This window comes from Macrotis lagotis, chromosome X (genome assembly GCF_037893015.1).
Source record: "Macrotis lagotis isolate mMagLag1 chromosome X, bilby.v1.9.chrom.fasta, whole genome shotgun sequence".
In the NCBI taxonomy this organism is placed as follows: Eukaryota; Metazoa; Chordata; class Mammalia; order Peramelemorphia; family Peramelidae; genus Macrotis; species Macrotis lagotis.
Genome location: NC_133666.1, coordinates 671,119,197 through 671,132,894, shown reverse-complemented (window position 1 = coordinate 671,132,894; position 13,698 = coordinate 671,119,197). Strand labels below are relative to the sequence as shown.

Genomic DNA, 13,698 nt, shown 5'->3' with positions numbered 1-13,698 from the left:
TATCCAATGAGATGAAAATGGCTATAACCCTACTTGGGAAAAAAGACTCTAATAACTCTCAAGAATTGTAACTTTAGGGGCAGCTAGGTGGCGCAGTGGATAAAGCACCGGCCCTGGAGTCAGGAGTACCTGGGTTCAAATCCGGTCTCAGACACTTAATAATTACCTAGCTGTGTGGACTTGGGCAAGCCACTTAACCCCATCTGCCTTGAAAAAAAAATCTTAAAAAAAAGAATTGTAACTATTAGATAGAATGTGCTTAGCTAGAAGTGCTGGATACTCAGAATTTCCTATGACTCAGATAGAATGATTTAAAAACACTTCCTCCTTAAAAAGGGGGACAGGAAGGAGACAGGAGGAGGGAAGGGATTGAATGGGGTAAATCTCATTACATTAAGAGGTACAAAAGACCTATGGTAATAGAGGGAAAGAAGGGAAATGAGGAACACCTGAATCTTCCTCCCATCAGACTTGGCTTAAAGTTAACTTACATACATACTCAGTTAACTTAAAAAACATTTCACCTTTCAAGTATTAAAAGGGGAAAAGGGGAGGGGGGATGAAGACAGTGAGGGGGAAAAGGGGGGAACTAACAGAAGGAAGGGAAGGGTGAAGAGAAAAGGGAGAAGGGGAAAGAAAGGGGAGGGGTGAATATAGGAGGGCAAACACACTGAAGGGAGTGGTATTCAGAATACAGATAAAGGGGAAAAAGGGGAAAAATACAAACAAAGGGAAGATAGCATGAGGGCAATAAAGAGTTAGTAATTATAATTTTGAATGTGAATGGGATGAACTCTCCCTTAAAATGTAAGTGAATAGAAGAGTGAATTAAAAACCAGACTCCTACAATATGCTGCTTACAAGAAACTCATTTGAAGCAGAGAGATACATATAGAGTAAAGCTAAAAGGTTGGAGCAAAATATATTTTGCTTCAGCTGAAGTGAAAAAAGCAGGGGTAGCAATCCTTATCTCAGACAAAGCAGCTGCAAAAATAGATAACGTTAAAAGAGATAAAGAAGGAAACTTTATCCTCCTAAAAGGTATCATAGATAATAAAGTTATTTCAGTACTGACAATATATGCACCCAATGGGATAGCATCCAAATTCTTAGAGGAGAAGCTGGAAAGAACTACAGGAAGACATAAACAGCAAAACTCTACTAGTGGGAGACATCAACCTCCCGCTCGCAGATCTAGATAAATCAAATAATAAAATAAACAAGAAAGAAGTTAAGGAGGTAAATAGATTGTTAGAAAAACTAGATATGATAGACTTATGGAGGAAACTGAATGGGGATAGAAAGTAATATACCTTTTTCTCTGTACTACATGGTACTTATACAAAAATTGACCATGTACTAGGGCATAAAAACCTAATGATCAACTGCAGAAAGGGAGAAATAGTGAATATATTTTTCTCAGATCATAATGCAATAAAAATCATATGTAATATTGAGTCAGGGAGATATAGACCCAGAGCTAATTGGAAACTAAATAACCTAATTTTAAAGAATGAGTGGATCAAATAACAAATTATAGAAAGAATTAATTATTTTATCCTAGATAATGACAATAATGAAACAACATACCAAAACCTATGGGTTTAACTCAAAGCAACTGTCAGGGGATCTATTACATCTTTAAATGCTTACATGAATAAATTAGAGAAAGAAAAAATCAATGAACTAAATATGCAACTAAAAAAATTAGAGAAAGAACAAATTAAAAATTCCCAATTAAATACCAAATCAGAAATTCTAAAAATTAAAGGAGAAATTAATAAAAGCAAAAGCAAAAAAAAAAAAACCATTGAATCAATAAGTAAAACCAATAGTTGGTTTTATGAAAAAAACAATAAAACTGATAAACCTCTGGTCAATTTCATTAAAAAAAAGAAAGAAGAAAACCAAATTGCTAGTATCATAAATGAAAAAAGTGAACTCACCACCAATGAGGAGGAAATTAAAGTAATAATTCAGAATTATTTTGCTCAAATCTATGCCAATAAATATGACAATCTAAGTGAAATGGACAAATTTTTACAAAAATATAAGTTGCCCAGGTTAAATGAAGAGGAGATTAAATACCTAAACAACCCTAACTCAGAAAAAGAAATTCAACAAGCCATCATTGAACTCCCTAAGAAAAAATCTCCAGGACCTGATGGATTCACAAATGAATTCTACCAAACATTTAAGGAACAATTGGTTCCAATTCTATATAAACTCTTTGGAAAATAGGGAAAGACAGAACTCTGCCTAACTCTTTCTATGAAACCAATATGGTGCTGATACCTAAACCAGGAAGAGTTAAAACAGAGAAAGAAAATCATAGACCTATCTCTCTGATGAATATAGATGTAAAAATCTTAAATAAAATCTTAGCAAAACAATTACAACAAGTTATCACCAGGATAACACATTTTGACCAAGTAGGATTCATCCCAGGAATGCAGGGATGGTTCAATATTAGGGAAACTGTTAGTATAATTAATTATATCAACAACAAACCTATCAGAAATTATATAATCGTATCAATGGATGCTGGAAAAGCTTTTGACAAAATATAACACCCATTCCTACTAAAAACACTAGAGAGTGTAGGAATAAATGGACTGTTCCTTAGAATAATAAACAGTATCTATCTGAAACCAGCAACAAGCATCATATTCAATGGGGAGAGACTGGAGGCATTCCCAATAAGATCAGGGGTGAAACAAGGGTGCCCATTATCACCACTACTATTCAATATTGTATTAGAAATATTAGCTTCAGCAATTAGAGAAGAAAAAGAAATGGAAGGAATTAGAATTGGGAAGGAAGAGACAAAACTCTCACTCTTTGCAGATGACATGATGATATACCTAAAGAATCCCAAGAAATCATCCAAAAAACTGCTGGAAACAATTAGCAATTTTAGCAAAGTTGCAGGATATAAAATAAACCCTCATAAATCCTCAGCTTTTCTATATATGACTATCCAGATACAGCAGGAAGAACTAGAAAGAGAAATCCCATTCAAAGTAACCTCAGACAATATAAAATACCTGGGAGTCTATTTTCCAAGGCAGACTCAGAAACGTTTTGCAAACAATTATAAAATACTTCTCACACACAAATTAAAGCAAATTTAAATACCTGGGCAAATATCAACTGCTCATGGATAGGTAGAGCTAATATAATAAAAATGACAATTCTACCAAAACTAAACTACCTGTTTAGTGCCCTACCAATCAAAATTACAAAAAATTACTTTAATGAGTTAGAAAAAGTTGTAAGTAAATTCATATGGAGAAATGAAAAGTCAAGAATTTCCAGGGATTTAATGAAAAAAAAAGTGCAAAAGAAGGTGGCTTATCCCTACCTGATATAAAATTATATTATAAAGCATCAGTCATCAAAACTGTCTGATATTGGCTAAGAAATAGAGTAGTGGACCAGTGGAATAGACTAGGTGCAATAGCAGGAAATGATTATAGTAATCTGCTGTTTGATAAACCCAAAGAGTCCAGCTACTGGGATAAAAACTCTCTCTTCAATAAAAACTTCCCAGAAAATTGGAATTTAGTACGGAAGAAACTTAGATTAGACCAACACCTCACACCTATCCAAATGGATACAGGATTTTAGACATAAAAAAACAATACTATAAGCAAACTAGAAGATCAAGGACTAGTTTACCTGTCAGATCTATGGAAAGGGAAGCAGTTTATGACTAAGGAAGAGATGGAGAACATCACTAAAAACAAACTGGATGATTTCGACTACATTAAATTAAAAAAACTTTTGCACAGACAAAACCATTGTAACCAAGACCAAAATGAATGTAGTAAACTGGGAAACAGTCTTTACAACTAATATTTCTGACAAAGAACTCATTCCTAAAATATACAGAGAACTGAATCAAATTTTTTTTTTTAAAAAAAGCCATTTCCCAGTTGACAAATGGTCAAAGGATATGCAAAGGCAATTTACAGATAAGGAGATCAAAGAAATCCATAGTCATATGAAAACTTGCTCTAAATCATTACTTATTAGAGAAATGCAAATTAAAGCTTCTCTGAGGTACCACCTCAGACTAGCCAATATGAGCAGAAAGGATAATGATCATTGTTGGAAGGGTTGTAGGAAATCTGGGACACTATTACATTGTTGGTGGAGCTGTGAACTCATCCAACCTTTCTGTTATTTTTTTTTTTAGATTTTTGCAAGGCAAACAGGGTTAAGTGGCTTGCCCAAGGCCACACAGCTAGGTAATTATTAAGTGTCTGAGACCAGATTTGAACCCAGCAACTCCTGACTCCAGGGTAGGTGCTTTATCCACTACGCCACCTAGCCACCCCTCATCCAACCTTTCTGGAGAGAAATTTGAAACTACACCCAAAGGGCAACAAAAATGTGCATACCCTTTGATCCAGCAATACCACTACTGGGTCTATACCCTGAAGAGATGATGAAAAAGGGTAAAAACATCACTTGTACAAAAGTGTACAAAAGCAGCCCTGTTCGTGGTGGCAAAGAATTGGAAATCAAGTAAATGTCCTTCAATTGGGGAATGGCTTAGCAAACTGTGGTATATTGTATGTTATGGAACACTATGTTCTATTAGAAACTAGGAGGGATGGGAATTCAGGGAATCTTGGAGGGATTTGCATGAACTGATGCTGAGTGAGATGAGCAGAACCAAAAAAACACTATACATCCTAAAAGCAACATGGGGGAAATGATCAACCTTGATGAACTCACTCATTCCATCAGTGCAACAATAAGGGACAATCTGGGGCTCTCTGCAATGGAGAATACTATCTGTATTCAAAGAAAGAACCATGAAGTTTGAACAAAGACCAAGTACTATTAACTTTAATTTAGAAAAAAACCTGTTATCTTATTGTCTGATCTTGCTATCTTATACTTCATGTTTTTTCCTTAAGGATATGATTTCTCTCTCATCACATTCAACTGAGATCAATGTATACCATGGACACAATGTAAAGACTAACACCTTCTGTGGGGGGTGGGGGAAGGGAAGCAAGAATAGGGGGAAATTGTAAAACTCAAGATAAATAAAATCTTTCCAAAAATAAAATAAAATGAATGTTAGGGGTGGCTAGGTGGCGCAGTGGATAGAGGACCAGCCCTGGAGTCAGGAGGACTTGAATTCAAATCTGACCTCAGACACTTAATAATTATCCAGCTGTGTGTCCTTGGCAAGTCACTTAACCCCATTTGCCTTGCCAAAAAAAAAAAAGAATGTTAAAAATTGTTTTTACATGTAATTAGGAAAAAGTAAATATCTTGACTACAACAAGCTGTATCATGGACATCCCAATATGTTTTGTAGTGGTCCCATCCCAAAAAACCATTTCAGCAGATATTTTAAATCAGATTGAAGGTATCTAGTTGACCTCAAACCTGTCATTGAATTAAGAGAGTTGAATACCACATTCATGTGAAGATTTTCCCTAGTTAAACTGAGTTGATGAGAGCAATTTGCTTCAGTAGCCATGAAGGCAGCTGGAATAAGCACTCTAAAGTGCTTAGAATTTGGTCAGGCACCAAAATTACCAAGTTCATCTACTGAATCCTGGACCATTGCCAGTTGTCTTGACTTTTGTCCTGTCCCTGGACTTTGATGACTCAGGAAGAAAGAGTCAAGCTGATGATTTTGTGCAACTCTGCCTCACATAAATCCAATTCACATTCAAATCAAGATCTCATACATTAAATCAGAGATGTTATCACTGGTTATCTTCAAAAATTAAGGACAAAAAACCAACACATATACACACACATACAGACAAGTTAATATTACATTGTCCTTATTGGCAAACTCACTGAGGCAACTACTACCAAGTAATACTAGAAAACTAATATTTTATATAATTTATATATAATATATAACTAGAAAATTAGTATGAAATTAGAAAATAGTATTAGAAAACTAGTATCAAGGAAACTTTAGCGATATATATGTATATGTATATGTGTGTGTGTGTGTGTATTTAAACACATATGCAACGAAGGCATACGTAATCTCTCAAGACCATAGGCAATCCTGCAAGAGTAAGACTATACAGAGAAGTCACTAATTTGACAGAAGTTTCCTAATGGTATAGTTCCCACAGCAATGAAATTAGAGGCCTGAAAAACAAACAAAATAAACCTATTTTATCTAAAATTGATAAAAAAAAAAAGCATATTTATTAAATATTTTCCAGATATATACATCACCTCCAGCAGAGGAACTTAGAAAATAGGCATTTTTTGGAAATGTGTTTATCGCTCTCTAGTGGACATCATGAAACACGTCTTTCTATCTGACCTTAAAAAGGCATTACTCAAATTCGTCTTAAAACTGAGATATTTTCTTGGAACTGGATGAGATGTCCTGACTTCTTGACTATCTCTTTAATAATGTTGGCTTAAGATATCAAGAAAAGCTTAGCAGATACAAAATTTTGAAATATATTTATTTATTTATTTGTTTGTTTGTTTATTTATTTATTTATTTATTTGTTCCTTATTGGTTGAATCTTTAAAGAGCAACAATAAAAATGATGGCACATTCCAACTCTATCCTGAAACAATGTTTTTCCATTAGACTGCTAAATGCAAAATTGTTATTATGTTTAAATTTGTACATTTTTACTTTTATATTAATACCTTCCAAAGAAGATATTAAAACCAATTGACAACTGTTTATTGAATACCATACACACAGACACAAAAAATATAAGGCAGCATACAACAGCCTGAGGTTCTTTATAATCCAATTGGAGATGCATGATATATACACATGAAACAATTAGAAAACAATATAAATTGTACAATCAAGATAATATTCCAAAAAATCATCCTATGACAGCAATAAATATAATTCAAAATCCCTTGTATTTAGATTTCTTTTGGTACAGCAATATAACAATAACAAATCTACTATAGCTTTATTTAAGTAGGTAAAGCAGTTATAATTAAATGTTTCTACCTCTAGCATTTGATCTAGATGCTTGAAGTCAAGAAGTCTGGATTTTGTGGTTTCTAACTTAATTACTTCTTGGAATTTCTCATCTCAGCATACATACTAGTCTGAAACATATTCTATTAGAATTGGATAAGCAACCGAAAACTGTATGACTAAATTCAGTAGAATGCATTTCAGTAGAATGCTTGTTTATATGCAGAGCCTGAGCATCTAGGACTTACTCAGTGAAGAAATAACTCTTTACTATTAATTGACTTTTTAGTGCTATTGTTGATATTAGTAAAGTTATCTGTAATGTATAATGTTTTACATCATAAAACCATACAAATTCAAAAATAATTTCTAATGCTAAGAATATTTAAGGTATGATGAAAATATTAAACATGAAATAAGTCTAGAAGGAAAATGAGTTTATGATCATACATACCATGTTTGCAGAAGAGTTGAAAAATCACATGGCAGGTATTAGCACTCATAAAAATACGACACTTTTCTACATTTCTCTCAAGTGTACCCAGACATCTAAATATGGGCAGAACTGACTGTAACAAAAAAAAGTATATATAATAAGAATTTTTAATTTGATTATAAGGAATATATCATTTAAAAAAGAAACTACATTTGAATTTATACTCCTAACTCCTATAACCTTATTACAGTCAATCCCATGAGTTTCACTTTTGGAATGGAAGCAAACAATTAAATGAAAATTTCAAATGATGTGCAGGTAAAATGTTAAATGGAAGAGAAGACTGAGCAATTAGTGGAATTAAAGAATTAGGAGTGAGAAAACCCAATTTCTAATTAAAGATAATTGTGGGTCTTCCTAGAAACAAGGGACATCATGCTATTGTGCAATTAATGTCCTTCCATACTCATGTGAATACAAAAGTATAAAAGGCTGGAAAATTAGAAACAGAAGGAAGACACTGTCTTCTTCCTTCTAAGAGACAGGGAAGAACATGATTTAGAAAGGGGAAACAAGCACCTGTCTTTAGCTATAAGAGTGTGTGCTTGGGATGGGGGAAGTCAACAGGGGACTCCTGATTGAGTTCCCCCCACCCAATTTCATTTAATGAACTTAAAATATGTTAGGGATAAAGACTGAGAGATGTAAGCTTGAAGCCTTTCAGACTTTCAGTGACCCACTTGCATCTTGATGGGGGCAGACAGCATATCTTGAACAATCTATTTGACTGTGAGTTAGGAAATTTGGATGAAATTGGTAGAGAATGGTTTTACTTTTAGGTGTGCTTTTTCTCCCCTTACTTATGTAATGACCACCCTCCTCCTTCATCCATTTAAACACACACACACACACACACACACACACACACACACACACACACACAATCAAACACACACACAACCCTTACACAAGTATTTAAGATTGTTTGAATAGAGAGAACAAAGGCAAGGAATTTTTCTATTAAACTGGCCTAAGGCTTGAAGTATCTAGTAGAATTAAAAAGGTCCTAGTCAAAGTTAAGGATAAAACCAGATTAAGTAGTGATTAACCAAAAGAATTAATAAGCTATCAAATTATGTATGTTTTTTCTTAAATAACTAGATCTTTAGAATGATTTACTTAATTCTTTTTAAGTGCAAACATTTTAAAAAACATGTAGTATCTCAATACTCTCAGAGGCTGAGTTAACCTTTTTGAGTGATTATTCCTACTACCAATGAAGTTCCCATTAATAAATAGGCTACTGGGGCAGCTAGGTGGCATGGTAGATAGAGCACCGGCCTTGAAGTCAGGAGTACCTGGGTTCAAATCCAACCTCAGACACTTAATAATTACCTAGCCATGTGGCCTTGGGCAAGCCACTTAACCCCACTGCCTTGAAAAATCTAAAAAAAAAAAAAAAAAAAAAAAAAAAAGGTTAAAAGATTTAAAAAAATAAATAGGCTACTAATACTCCTAAACAGTAATTGAAAATGAAAAGCAAATATCAAATTTATACAATATTCCATCCCTAAATCCAAATCACTATCTCCCAGTATAAATAGTGTCTGAGGGAATGGGTACACATCAAGACACAGAGTAATGAATTACACACATAGGAAATATATGTAGCCAGGGATCCTTACAACTTACAAACAATAAACTTCAATATCCTCTTTCTGCCGCAGGAACTATCCATAAAAGATTCTTGATGAGCATAGCATCTGTGTGAAAAAATGTTTCCACTGCTAAACTGAGTTAATCCAACCTTCTGGACTAATACTTCTTAGGCAAGGCATTTCAGTTAGATTCATTGCTTCTCTAATGTTCTACTTCTAAGCTGTTTCTAAGCCAAATTTATCAGTGCTTTCAGGTTTAATGATGCCTTCAGTTGAAGGAGTGTTTGGTCTTTTGGGGAAGGCAGAATATTATCCTAATATTAACAAAAATCTCCTCTAACTATGCTACCTTTAGCAAGATTCATCTTCTCCACTTCTCAGGAATAATGGATACAACTCCTCAGAGAAATAACTTTATTTTCTTTTCAGCAAGAGTTGGGGATAGAGCACAAACTATATCTTTTCTGCTCTCTTTTTCAACAACTAGTCACATGTTTAAAATGAGTAACTGCCCTATCATATATAAATCAACAAATGCTATCTCAGAACACTCAGCAACTGCTTTTCTCCAGAATGCGTAAGTAGATGAGCCCAGACAAGAGAACTGTCAAGAGGTAATTACCCTCTTTATAATCATATAAAGCAGAAAATAATTATAATTTTTCCCTCTCAGTTTATTTTACCAATGGGAATTCTCACTCTTTGATCCCTGTTGCTATGACCAAGACAGTCCAACTCAACTAAGAACAAATCCTAATTATTAGTAATATATCAAGTAGAACTAATAAAGTGAAGTTGCAAAGAGGAAATATCAACATTTTAAGTGCTAAATTCACATATTTAATCTTAATGAATTGACAATAAAGTTATTTCTAAAAATAATCAGCATAGCTTTAGAATGAGCAGACTATCTGCAGAATGTCAGTTCAATGTGGTAGGCTAATGGATGAGTTCTTTTTATAAAATAAAATTTTAGTGAAATCTTTTGAAAGAAATTAATGTTAAGAAAAACTAAAAAACATTTTGAAAAAGTCTACAATTATATATATAGTGTTCCATATCCATGGTCTTCTGCTTTTTGCAGATGTGGAAGAGGGAGAAAGGAAGATGTCTTCTAGTATCTTAAAATCTCTTCTTAGGGCTGAAGCTTGATGTCAAAGAATTCAAGTATTTTTTCAATATTTTCTCTATTTATATGATTATAAACCTTGTGTATACTATCTTCTTGGTCCTGCTTACTTCACTTTGTATATTTTTTTAAATTTTTTTCTTTATCTAAGGCAAAGGGGTTAAGTGACTTGCCCAAGGTCACTGAGCTAGGCAATTATTAAGTGTCTAAGGTTGGATTTTAACTCAGGTCCTCCTGATTCTAGGGCTGGTGCTCTATCCATTGCACCACCTACCCGCCCCTCTGTTAGTTTATCTAAGGCCTTCCATTCTTCTCTGTAGTCATCATAGTTTTATATGCACAATATATTATTATGATTACATGTTTAGCCAGTGTCCAGGTGATATGCTTATCATTCCTGTTCTTTGCTATCACAAAAATATTGCTAGTAATTAAAGGTATCCTTAAAGTCTTAGTGCAGTTTTGATACATGTTATATCCCCTGACTGGCCTACAAGTTTCATTGGAGTTGTTGACTCCTAGGACAGGAAGCTTACTTGAAGCGGAAATCCCATCATAAGTGATTTGCTGCATTGAATGTTCTAATTTAAACCCAAATGTGAAGAATTTATGTTTTTTTTCCACATATCAAATATTCCCACTATGCACTGGGAAAAACTCATTGCCTTCAGTTCACTATGATTTACCTTCATTCCTAATTTACATTTGAGATGGAATGGCATGGTAATGTCACATGTTTCAGATGTAGATGACCACTGGTACAGTTGAAAGAATGAAATAGGGAACAAAACACTCGCATAAGCTGATTTACAAGAATTCACAGATCGCAGGACAAGCTGAAAAAACAACAGCAGCAAATGAATTTACACAAAATAATACCAATAAAACTTATAATGTATACTTTAATACTGTTGTATATAAACACTATGCTCTAACAGTTTCATCTATATAAAAACATAATCTAGCTGAACCCTCCCCCTCTCTCCCACTATACATATTATAGGGTGACCTCATCACCTTCCATGGTTATAGTTATCCTCTCCCTATTGAAGATTGTCAAATCTACTTATCCAGCCCTAACCTCTAATCTTATTTCTAGTTTCCCATCTCCAACTGCCTTCCAACGTTTCAGACTAGATTTCCAGTAAGCACCTTAAAAGCAATATGTCCACAACTAAATTTATTATCTCTGCCCCCCCAACAACCTTCCTTTCAAATTTCCCTGTTACAATTAAGGGCAACATCATCTTCCCAGTCTCCCAGGGTCAAAACCTATGAGTACCATATTTCCCCATGTATAAGATGCACCTTAATTTTGGGGCCTGAAATTTGAAAAAAAAATGTATTACATAAAGTTACTGAACTCAAGTTTTATTCATCATGAAATTCAAGGACCTCCACCTCATAGTTTTCAGGCATATTTTGGGCAAGTCTGGTGTGTGTACGCATGCTTAGTCCATTCTGTTTCATGAACCTGAAGCACTAATGCTATCCTCCTTTGAAAACAGTCATTTCTTTTTCATCAGCAATTCTTCTTGCTTCCTGCTGAACTATCTTTGTGGACACAGGAATTCCAACTGCACTTTGCTCTTCAATCCATCTCTTCAATTCCCTAACTTAGGCCATTTGACTACCTTGCTCCTCATGACCTTCTTCTTCCTGGAGCCAGTCTCCTATTGTTTTCTCAGTTAGAAGAGGATGAAATAGGCATTCAGCAGTATGATTTCCATTCACTTTTGCAAACTGGATCACTTTGAACTTGAATTCAGCACTGTATGAAAATCTTTTCTGAGCCATTTCTGGGCAGAATGTGGCAAAACAGTTTTATAACCTAATATACCAGTAACAAACGCAAATCACTGAGTAGAAAGACAAGTACAGAAAAAAGCGGGAGATACAAGTAAAAAAAATTTACCACCACTGTGTAAGACACTCCCAGTTTTTAGACCCCAAATTTTTTGGAAAAGGGTGCATCTTATACATGGGGAAAAATGATAAGTCTCCATTCCTCACTATCTCTCACCTCCACTCCCTATATCCAATTTGTTGTCATAGTCTGTTGAATTCATCTTTATAACATGTCTCAAATACATCCAGCTAAACCTCAATTTGTACCACAAGTGCTGAGCACATAGTAGGCACTTAATAAATGTTTATTAATTGAATGGAATGATACGGGGTAGCTATATGGGGGTGGGGTGGGTTTTTTTTAAGAAAAAAGTTACAATAATTCTTTGCATTTTTGTCTTCTGGTGAGTGATGAATTTAGATGAAGATATAGTTGAATGATTTAATTTGCTTTTATATTAGAACTGTTAAGTTGAGTTTTACTTACACCTCTTTCATTTGGGTCAAGCCACAGGTCCTCACTAATCCGAGCTAAAGCATGGATCGCTCTCCCAAACACTGGAGAGAAAAAGGAGAGTAGACTTTAAATTCTTTTCCTATCATTGATGATAAAATGAATACAGATCTTACAGACAAGATATTAACATATTTAATTAAATTTATAGACTTGCAGCACCTTATTCAAGATGAGATGTCAAAGGTCCAGAGACAATCTCACATTGACAGAGAATGTGGTAGAGAGTAGCTAGGTGGTGTAGTGGATAGAGCACCAGTCTTGAAGTCAGGAGGACCTGAGTTCAAATCTGCCCTCAGACACTTATTAAGTACCTAGCAGTGTGACCTTGAACAAGTCACAACTCCATTGCCTTGCAAAAAAAAACAGAGAGAGAGAGAGAGAGAGAGAGAGAGAGAGAGAAATAGAGGGGCAGCTAGGATAAGAGAACTGGCTGGAGTCAGGAGGACCCGAGTTCAAATCTGCCCTCAGACACTTATTAAGTACCTAGCTGTGTGACCTTGAGCAAATCACTTAACCCATTGCCTTGGAAAAAAAGAAACAGAATCTATGCTCCACCTCATTTTTACAGAGAGAAACTGAGGCTCAGCAAAAGGAAGTGACTAGCAGACCTAGGATTTGAATCTGGATCCTCCTACTCCCAACTCATTCCTCTTTTCAAAATTTAAATGTGTTTATTTATTTATTATTCCAATTACATGCAAAGATAGCTTTCAGCATTTACCTTTTTGCCAGCTTTTGAGTTCCCCATTCTCCCCCTCCCCCTCCCCTCCATTGGTCATACATGTACACGTTAAGCATATTTCTACATTAGTCCTCCCACCCATTCCACTTTAGAGCTCGAAAACAGCTCCTGCAGGTCCCGGAATCCCAGCCCCCCGCCCGTTCTGGAGGCCCAGAGAGGGTGGGCCACTTGCCCAGGGTCCCCGGCGCCTCCTGCAGGGCCTCGGGTCAAAGGGCCATTTAGTTAACTGAGGCAGCAGCACCCAGTGGGTCGCACCTTTCACCTGGTGGCCACCCATCTCACACTTCATCTTCTTCACGGTTGGGGCGGGGGGCCTCGGAGCAAAGGTCCAGCTCCCCAAAGAGGCCTCCGCGCCAGAGACGACGCCTCGCGCGTGCTCAGAGCGCGCTGCGCTTCCCGCTCTTTCCGAGGAG

The 13,698-nt window shown here is 35.4% G+C and overlaps 1 protein-coding gene across 2 annotated transcripts in view; it reads right to left on the bottom strand.

Annotated features, from left to right (window-relative positions):
* The window catches only part of RAD9B (RAD9 checkpoint clamp component B), a 57,390-nt gene extending 43,726 nt beyond the window's left edge, over nucleotides 1-13,664 (bottom strand). Inside the window, exons 1-4 of one of the 2 annotated variants that reach the window (XR_012472268.1) lie at nucleotides 13,541-13,644; nucleotides 12,514-12,584; nucleotides 10,865-11,014; nucleotides 7,410-7,524 (exon numbers count right to left, since the gene is read on the bottom strand). Coding sequence is in view for 1 of the 2 variants with exons in the window: in XM_074205639.1 (XP_074061740.1) it covers nucleotides 7,410-7,524; nucleotides 10,865-11,014; nucleotides 12,514-12,584; nucleotides 13,541-13,574 (370 nt within the window). In the remaining variant the exon portion in view is untranslated. Of the gene's footprint in view, nucleotides 1-7,409; nucleotides 7,525-10,864; nucleotides 11,015-12,513; nucleotides 12,585-13,540 lie in introns of both variants that reach the window. The other variant, XM_074205639.1, reaches the window with a different exon arrangement.
* Nucleotides 13,665-13,698: the final 34 nt, after the last annotated feature.